The sequence below is a fragment of the Nanorana parkeri genome, unplaced genomic scaffold (assembly GCF_000935625.1).
Source record: "Nanorana parkeri isolate BGI_ZX_2015 unplaced genomic scaffold, ASM93562v1 scaffold963, whole genome shotgun sequence".
In the NCBI taxonomy this organism is placed as follows: Eukaryota; Metazoa; Chordata; class Amphibia; order Anura; family Dicroglossidae; genus Nanorana; species Nanorana parkeri.
The window spans coordinates 131,945-141,894 of NW_017307231.1; the positions used below are offsets into that span (position 1 = coordinate 131,945).

The following is a 9,950-nucleotide window of genomic DNA, read 5'->3' on the forward strand; positions in this document are numbered from 1 at the left end:
TCCCGCCATTATCGTACGATAATCAGCAGGTGTATGGGCATCTTTAGACCAGAAGTATTGGTACTATAAAAAGGAAAACCATGAACTTAACATCACTTAACAATTATAAAACAATTAAACTTAAAATCGGCATTTAACTCTTTTTGACCCAAAGTGCCTGCCCTATGAATCCAACCCCCCTTTTTTTAGCCAGTTCTCTTCACCATTTCTCACCACGCCAATATCTGTGTATGTTTGCCTCCCCGGAATTGTAACTATCTTGGATCCTTATTATGGTAATGTAAATGTTAACACACAGAATTATCTTTGAAACATCTCTTTATAGTATAGATATGTTCCCTGATTATTGTGCCATGTTTCCTTGTAGTTTGCCCTTGGAGATTGCATGAACCTTGTGATAAGTAAATAACACTTTCCTTGTCACAAGAAATAAAATCATTTATATCTACCTTCATGGTTGGGGCGGATAGCTGCTATTAAGATGATGTATCTACCTAAACTCATTTACCTGTTTCAGGTCTTACCTGTTTTGGCCCCGGTGCACATCTTTCACATTTTGCAGCAACATGTATTTCAATTTATTTGGCAACATAAGAGGCCATATTTGCCAGGAAACACACTGTATCATAGTGGGCCAAATAGTGGCCTGAGAGTTCTTTACATACAAAATTATTATCAGGCAGCCCAGATTGCTGTATTAACTATGTACCACACCACTGTGGAAGTCCCATTGTGGGTCTTCCTTTTGGCAATACATTTTGACCCATTGACTGTTGAAAATTTACTCTAGCTTTTGCCAAAAGTTAGGGCTTGTTTGCAAGTCAATTACTTCCCCTTCCCTTTTGTCAACCCAATTACTTCCCCTTCCCTTTAAAGTGTATTTTTACTTTCGCAGTCAAGTTTGAGAAAACTCCACTATATGTTATGTGTCCCCAATTATACAGCATACCATAAAATACATTTTTGAAAAAAAATTAGATGCTTTGTTGCAGCAGGCAAAATGGGCTAAATTCAGGGGTTTTTGGGCACCGTCACAATGATCTGTCATTTTACAAAGACTTAGAGCTGAAATTTGTAGATTGTGTTTCTCTCATTAATTTGATTAACATACAGGACAGGGAGTGTTTAAATCTATTTTTCAAATTATAATGAAATGTGCCAGCACAGTACAGACAGGGTTAACAAACCCCTTATCTCGGCTACTAACATTACAAAGGAGAAGCGAGTAAAAATTTTAACCATTGGATGCCCTGCAGTGCTTAGCTTCTCTCATTTTCCCTTTTACTGTGCTTTTTTTCTTTTTTTTTTGTACTTTTCTCTCTCTTGTTTCTTGACTCTGCCTTTCCTTTTTGTTACATTGCCATTCTGATTGTTTCCATGTAATTGTCCGCAGCCTATTGTTTCTGAGCTTCATCATCCTGTTTCTTTATCCTGATGTTATGCAATGTGACCAGTCTGGGAAATGTGTGTTTTTTTTTTCTTTTCTTCTGTGTTTGTGGAATCAACATGGCTGTTACACGGATGTGGCAGAACTAAAATACACCATCATAACCATTGTTCTCCTTCCTTTTTCAGCATTTTGTCCTTACCACATTGGTCATTTCTCTGTTGTTGGTCTTGGATTTGAAGGCTATGTGAGTATTATGTATTCACTTGCAATGTCCATGTAAAAATGACTAACTCAAGTCTTTTTTTGTCTCTCTTTAGAATCATGTAGTAAAACTAGTATGTGTTGCACCTTAGTATCATTTAAAAATTCAAGCACTCCAGGGGAAGTTTTATTAATCCTTGCAGGGGTTAACTGCTGCCTTGTATCTCGGTGCTAACAAAAAAAGGTATACTCACCCGATCATTCAAGCCGGCTTGTTCTTAGACCGGTCCCGAGAGCCTGGAGTGGTGCTGTCAGTATGTTAGCTGCAGTGCGTTTTTGACGCGTTTTGCGTTTCCGGTCCGTTTCCTGACCGGACAAAATGTGACATGCAATATTTTTTCTGTCGTAACCTGAACGGACTGCGCACGTGAGAACTGTAGACCAAAAAAAACCACATACATCGGGGTGCATTTTTAGTGCAGGAGCGTACGGATCAGGTCAGCACATAAAACTGACATTCTGTGAATAGGCCCTTACAAGTGATCTCAGTGATCGCACAGGTGCCAGATCACTTGTAATTAGCTGGCTGGTCAGTGTGTCCCCACCCACCCCTGAGGACTGCCTCCCTCCCTGCCGTGGTTTACGGGGACCCTTGCTCTTTTGGGTACCCCTGGGGCCACGACACATTACACCAAGATGGAGAGCAGGGAGCAGGCTGGAGAACGTCACAATGCTGTGATCGATCTAATACAGGTGACAGGTAAAAGTGATAAAATAGTAAAAAATATCAATGAAAATCATTAAAAAAAAGTACAGGATCATACGTTAATTTTTTTCTTAAAGAGTGAAAAATTCAGTGCACAGTCTTTCCACTCCGCCTGTACAGGTATGCTATCTGCACCCCTTACTGCCATCCAGGGCAGCCCTGCACCATGTATTTTATATTTTGTTTGCAAATTGCAAGCGCTCATTGTTCAGCGCGGTCACTTGACTGCACTGATCAATGAGGAGTGCTTCTTAGCACAGTTAACTATGGTTTTGGTTAAAACATGTTTATGTATCAGGACAAGTAGATTGTTATAAGGAACTAGTAATTGGGCCCCAACTTTAGTCCTTAGACAAGTAGGGTTTTGGTTTTTTTTCTGACTGGAGTAGTGGTCTTTGTTCATCAAGCTTACAGTTTATCTGGTATACAGTTTACTTTTGTGGCAAGTGCAGTAGTAATATATTAACCACCTTCCAGTCAGCTGTTATAGTTAAACGGCCGGCTGGGAGCTTTCTGGATGTAACAGGCTGTCAAAAGACATCTTGTTGGCCCCGCCCACTCATGCACACGAGCTGTGAACTGCCCAAATTTAAAACCCAGGCATTGATGCCTGTTTACATACTTGCAATCTACCGACTGTTTTATCCGACCCCCGCTGGTGCCGAGCTCTGCTGTGCCCGGTGCGAGCATAGGACCAGCATGGGGGCTCTGTGACGGGATCAGTGGGAGATAAGTACACAATCTCTCTCCATCCCCTCTCCGGTGTCAAAATGTGGAAGTGATGTATATTACATCACTTCGTCATTCTTGTGTCACTCTCCAGCTTCTGAAGCCGGAGAGAAGCTGATGAAGCCAATCTCTGCTTAATCAGCCTGTTTGGGGGTCCCTAGGTGACATTAGGGGTCTTTGAGACCCCTGATGTCTCCATAACGAGGACCTTATAGAGATGTCATCAGCACACCAGACTCCAAGTATAGTCAATCATGAATTTATTCAAAACTTATGTCAAATACACAAGCTCTTTCGGGACCACACAGGATCCCTTCATCAGGCATAGCAGTGGTCACATGGGTTTCTTAGCCCCCTATGTGATAACAATAACGTTAAGTGGAAAAAAAAAAGTTGCACAAAAAAAAAGTCACACATGAACAATTTTTTTTTTTTAAAAACCACAAATTTTTTTAACTACCTCTTGGATGTAACTGGGCGTGTATACACGTCCTGTTACATCCGCCCGCGAGCAGGAAATCCCCGCTATTTGAAAAGAGGCAGCGATGCCCGTTAATATACAAGCGATCCGCCGGTTATAGAGCCAGCGGATCGCTTGTATGAGGCCCCGAGACGTGCGCCCCCCCCCTCCGCGGCTCTCCCCCTCGCGCTGTCAAGCTGGTCCCGGGCTCCGGTGTGAGCCCGGGACCAGCATAGTGCCTCTGTCACAGGGGATCAGAGGGAGCTCGGTACACTAGCTCCCTCCGGTCCCCTCTCCGCTGTCAGAATGCGGAAGTGATGTATATTACATCACTTCCGCATTCTCGTGTCACTCTCCAGCTTCAGATGCTGGAGAGAAGCTGATGAAGCAGATCTCTGCTTCATCAGCTTCTTCAGGGGGGTCCTAGGTGACATTAGGGGTCTTGGAGACCCCTGATGTCTCCATAAAGAGGACCTGTCACCTCTTTTGCTATCACATAAGGGGGTTTCTCAGCCCCCTCTGTGATAGCAATAAAGTTAAGTGAAAAAAAATAGTAAAAACATTTAAAGTTTCCCCCAAAAATTTTTTAAAGTTACACAAAAAAGAATTTAAAAAAAAACAAGAATTTTTTTAAAGTCCCCACCCCTACATACACGCATGTAAACATGCGTCAGCTGCGCATACCTGCGAAAACGACGATTGCGCCCATTACGCCGCACATGTTACATATCGCCGCGAACGTCGGAATGAGAGCAATAGTTCTAGGGCCATCAATCACTGATAACACTAAACTGATGAGCGGTAAAAGCTTTTAAAGCGTCGCCTATGGCCAATTTTGGGTATGCTAGTTTTTTGCGATTTTGCGAGTGCGCGCAATTTTTACGCTTGACATGTTTGGTGTCTATTTACCCGACGTGACCCCGTCTTTTATATTTTACCGAAAAAGTGGATAATATTAGTTGTTTTATAACATAATGTAATTTTTTCCCAAAATTTTCAGTAATTTCTCCTGAATATAGTAAAAAATAAAACCCACAGTGGTGATTAAATACCACCAAAATAAAGCTCTATCTCTCCCCAAAAAATGGTATAAAATTCATTTCAGTACAGCGTTGCATGACGGAATAAATGTCAGTCAAAGTACTGCAGCGCTGAACACTGAAAAATGGCCTGGCCAGGAAGGGGGTCTAAACACCTGGTCTTCAAGCGGTTAAAGTCCCCACCCATACATATATGTGCACAAACATGCATCGGGTGCTCATACATGCGAAAATGACGATTGTGATGGCCTGCTTTCCAAAATAAGCAACCTACATCCATTGTACATGTGCAGCTTGGGTGCAGAATGATTTAACAGAAAAAAAAATCTGTATCTGAGCACAAACTTTCATATTTTTTTTTCTATGGAGGAGGGAGAGTACAGCATTTCAGGCTCCATCCACTTTTTGTCCTAGTAGTGCAACTTTGCCCCAAGTAGACATGGCCAGTGAGTGTTGAAAAGGGTCATGAATGGTACCTACAAACAAATGAACATTTCTTCATCCGGCTGTAAATGGCAGGGTCAGATTAGGTTTTTGGTTTTTAGGCATTTCTGCTCTCTAGACTGGTTGTTATTGTGTTTGCCAGAAACTACCTTACCTGTAGAAATAAGCATTCAACCAATGTAATTTAAAAAAATAATATATATATATATAAACCTTGTGGACAGCCTTCCCAGAAGAGTTGCAGCTGTTATAGCTGCAAAGGGTGGGCCAACTCAATATTGAACCATACGGACTAAGCCTGGGATGCCATTAAAGTTCAAGTGCTTGTAAGGGCAGGTGTCCCAATACTTTTGGATATATAGTGTCTGTGTGTATATATATATAGTGTCTGTGTGTATATATCAAATATTTTTATATTTTTTTTTCTTCCAGGTGAAAGCTTCTCACTTTGAAGGCCTTATAACTACTATAGTTGGATATGTGCTTCTGGCAGTCACTTTAATTCTGAGCCATGTATCCTTTTTTTCCACTCAATAGATACACGTCATGTGTGATATGCCATGTGTGATGAAGAGGAATATAAATATCTCAATATTAAACATCCAAAATTACCAGTGATATGCATTCCACCTAAAATACACAAGAGTTTGGAAAACTCTTGTGATATCTACTGTTAAGTAGATATCAAGAATGTGTGCTCACATGTCCCCATCTTCCCTCCTCGTCAGCAGGTCCTGTGCTTCCTCCCTGTCAGAAGATTTTAACCCTTCGTTCTCAAGTTTGGACACTTTGCTTTAAGAAGCTGATGTCAGTGTGGTTTTGCGGGAGAGTTCTAGTTCTTAATGGTAGCCTCTTTCAAAGTGGTGATATTTGCCTAGTTTAACTTCAGGCTCCTTCAGCTCAAAATTCTGGCAGTTTGGGACAAGTTCTCCCAGTCTCTGGATCGCTCCATATGCTTGTCCGACAAAGCCAGGATCTCACTGAACTGGTAGCTCACCAGCCAGACATTGGGGGAGTTAAATTGTTTGTTTTTCCCCACCGACCTGGGCAGTTCTTGTGATTGATGCCAGCCTATCGGGCTGGGAAGGAGTTCTCAGGTTGGAGGCATTCCAGGGGGCTTGGTCCGCAAGGGAATCCAGACTTCCCATCAATGTTCCGGATCTAAGGGCCATTTACCTATCACTCTAGAGATGGGAAAGGCCAGATTCAGGGATAAAAGACAAGGATACCGTCGGACAAGACCACATAAACCATCAGCAGTAGTCTCACAACCCAAAAGGACGTGGAAGTGATTCTAGTTTGCGGCAAAAGGCCCATTCTGTCTCTATTCACTGTCCACATTCCAGGACTAGATGATTGGCACGGGGACTTTCTCAGTGGTCATCACCTGGGCGTGGGGGAATGGTCTCTTTATTCCAGAGTGTTTCTGCAAATCTGTCACCAGTGAAGTTTCAGACATGGATCTCTTGGCATCCCGCTTCAACAACAAGGTGGAGAGATTCATACGCAGGACTAGGGATCCTTAGGCCTTCACAGCGAATGTACTAGTGACCCCATGAAATCAATTTCAGCTAATTTACACCTTCCTTCAAATACAGATTCTTCCTCCACTCCTCCGCAGGATCGAGATGGAGGCCGCTCCGGTGATCTTGGTGGTGCCGAACTAGCCAAGACGAAGCTGGTACTGAGACATCCTCCGACTTGGGAAATTGATCAGCAGCTGTCCTTGAGTACTCAAGGGACAAAACTCAGCCTTGGCTATTCTCTTTCAGAGACATCTTGGTGCTCACTCTTTAGTGAAACATTTGTGCTGGTGATCTTAATATGGTCTTGCCAGCTCTCCAGAGATCTATTTTTGAACCCATTGCCAGTCGCTCCTTGGCAAACCCTACTCATAAGCTAGCATTTAGATTGGCGACCTTATCCTGTAGAAGGCCTTATTTTAGATTGTTTATAGAGATAAGAAGGTCCCCTTTGTCACCAAGCTGATTTTTTTTTCCACCTTAATAAGAATATTGTCCTGCCTTCTCTTTGCCCTGCTCTGAAAGATCCCAAAGAGGTTCCCTTGCACTGTTTGGATGGGGCTTACTCTACAAGGTCTATCCGTGCGTCTTGTGCCTTTCAGCACAAGGTGTCTGTTTGCAAGGCCACGTTTGTGAAGTTTTATCAGGGGGATATTCAGGCCTCTGCTGATGCGAGCTTTGACCGTGAGGTGCTTCAGGATGCTCTGCTGTGTTACTACTGACCCCTGAACTCTGTGTTATATACTGAACCCTGCATTACTTTCCATTTGCCCCTGCACTCTGTGCTACATACTGCTGAACTCTGCTGTGTTACTTCTGACTCATGCACTATGCCTTACTTACTGACCTCTGGACCCTGCAAGTCTTATTGTTGACCCCTGCAATGTGAATAAAAAGGGATGTCAAGTTTTTCACTGAACCTAAAAAAAGTTATGATAAGTTTGTTTTGCAGTGGCACTTGTATTATGTTTTTCAAACTTTTCTTCAAAACTGTTTAATAGAGCCTTACTAGCTTTGCACTTTGCTGATCTTGTGTATGACTTGCAGTATGTACTCCCACACACTGACTTTATTGACCACACTTAATGGTATTCGGTGAGCAGTGTGCTATGCTGCATTTTTCTTTATAATGCCTTCAACACATCCATCCTAAATATGCAGGCATATATGGGTGACTCTTATTTGAAATGTGTTTATTTTGTCTTTATATGTTAAATGTCTGTTTCTTGTTCTAAAAGTCTGTGATTGTTAGATGGTGTGTTAAAAAATGGTGTGTGTGGTTAAAAGTGGGTGATCAGTAAGGTGTCTCCAGATTTCATTTTGAAAATTTGGTAACTTTATCTTAGACAGTTGTCCCCACTGGGAGAATGCAACTTACCTCTTGTCTAGGGGACAACTCTAACAGTCCCATTTGGCCCGTGGACATCAAGCGGCCAGCATAACGACACGTATGCCCTGCCTTCCTGAGCTTCTGGTCATGTGGGCAAACGAGACAGTTACAGTCCCCAACAGGGAGAGTGCAGAACCCACAGCAAAATGGCAACTGCAGCTTCCGGCTGGGAGACATGGTCGCAAGTAAGAAAACTCCAACACACAGGGAAACAGACTCACCAGACAAAACACTGCTGTAGCCCCTAGCTCACAGTAGAAAGAACCATAAGGACCACCAACACATCCGTACATATGGGGGACCCCACTCCCTCCCAGAAGCAATTACCCATTACAGACATACCTCCCGGGTGGGAGGGCTTCCCCTGGAACTAACTCACAACAGAAACTGTTATCTTCAGGACCAGTGTGCTGCATGCCTGTAGAGGGACACTATGACTGGACCAGCCGGTCATATGTGCCCCTCTGAGAACATCTCACAGGGTACTCCATGTTGGGATATATATATGTTACCTTCAGGAAGAAAACAAGTCACCTCTGGCCAGGACCAGTGTAAGGTATGCACTGATAAAAACATTTCGGTATAGAGTACTAATTTTTTTCTTTCTTCAGTACTCGCCGATACCAAATCCGGAAGTCCCATTAAGGAAGCCAGGTGGCGTGTAATGACTTGCCACCTGGCTTCCTGATTAGCCGGGCTGCGTGTAAAGAATCACCACCCGGCTTCCCGATTACCAGAAAAGCTGTCCCCATGCTTCCTCATCACCAGGTGACAAGAAAGCATGGAGCCAGCTTTCTAGACAATCAGGAAGCCGGGCGCCATGTAAGGCCACTCACTTTCAGTTTCTGTGACAAGTGAAGGGAAATGTCCTAAGAAAAACACTGGTTCCAGGTGACGAGGGAGCATGAAGCTGGCTTTCTGGCCAATCAGAAAGCCGGGGGGCGTGTAATAACTTGCTGTCCAGCTTACGGATTGGCCAGATTCCCGACCAATCAGGAAGCCGGGCAGCGAGTCATTACACGCTGCCAGGCTTCCTGATTGGCCAGGAAGCAGGCTCCATGCTCGCTCGTCGCTTGTCACAAGGGAGCTTGGAGCCGGGCTGTGTGTATTGACTCGCTGCCCGACTTCCTGATACTGGAAGCTCAAGTATCGGGCTAGGCATCGGAACATTTGGGCGAGTACTCACCCAAATACTCGGTATATACACACACAGTATGTCACATGTTTGTAAATATTTTATTATATAATTTCATGTGACAACACAGAAGAAATTACACTTTGCTACAATGTAAAGTAGTGAGTGTCCCCTCAAAATAACTCAAAACACAGCCATTAATGTCTAAAACGCTGGCAACAAAAGCTATTTTCACTAAGGGGTGTACTACCCCTTAGTGAAAATGTCCAAATTGGGCCCAAAGTGTCAATATTTTGTGTGGCCACCATTATTTTTCAGCACTGCCTTAACCCTCTTGGGCATGGAGTTCACCAGAGATTCACAGGTTGCCACTGGATTCCTCTTCTACTCCTCCATGACAACATCACAGAGCCGGTGGATGTTAGAGACCTTGTGCTCCTCCACCTTCCTTTGTGGATGCCCCACAGATGCTCAATAGGGTTTAGGTCTGGAGGCATGCTTGGCCAGTCCATCACCTTTACCCTCAGCTTCTTTAGCAAGGCAATGGTCGTCTTGGAGGTGTCTTTGGGTCGGTATCATGTTGGAATACGGCCCTGTGGCCCAGTCTCCGAAGGGAGGGGGATCATGCTCTGCTTCAGTATGTCATAGTACATGTTGGCATTCATGGTTCCCTCAATGAGCTGTAGCTCCCCAGTGCCGGCAGCACTCATGCAGCCCCAGACCATGACACTCCTACCACCATGCTTGACTGTAGGCAAGACACACTTGTCTTTGTACTCCTCACCTGGTTGCCGCCACACACACTTGACACCATCTGAACCAAATAAGTTTATCTTGGTCTCATCAGACCACAGGACATGGTTCCAGTAATC

The 9,950-nt window shown here is 43.8% G+C and overlaps 1 protein-coding gene across 1 annotated transcript in view; it reads left to right on the forward strand.

Annotated features, from left to right (window-relative positions):
- Positions 1 to 9,950, forward strand: part of MARCH6 (membrane associated ring-CH-type finger 6) — a 499,681-nt gene that overhangs the window by 105,979 nt on the left and 383,752 nt on the right. Inside the window, exons 5-6 of the mRNA XM_018566614.1 lie at positions 1,576 to 1,634; positions 5,463 to 5,543. Of these exons, the coding sequence (XP_018422116.1) occupies positions 1,576 to 1,634; positions 5,463 to 5,543 (140 nt within the window). The remainder of the gene's footprint in view (positions 1 to 1,575; positions 1,635 to 5,462; positions 5,544 to 9,950) is intronic.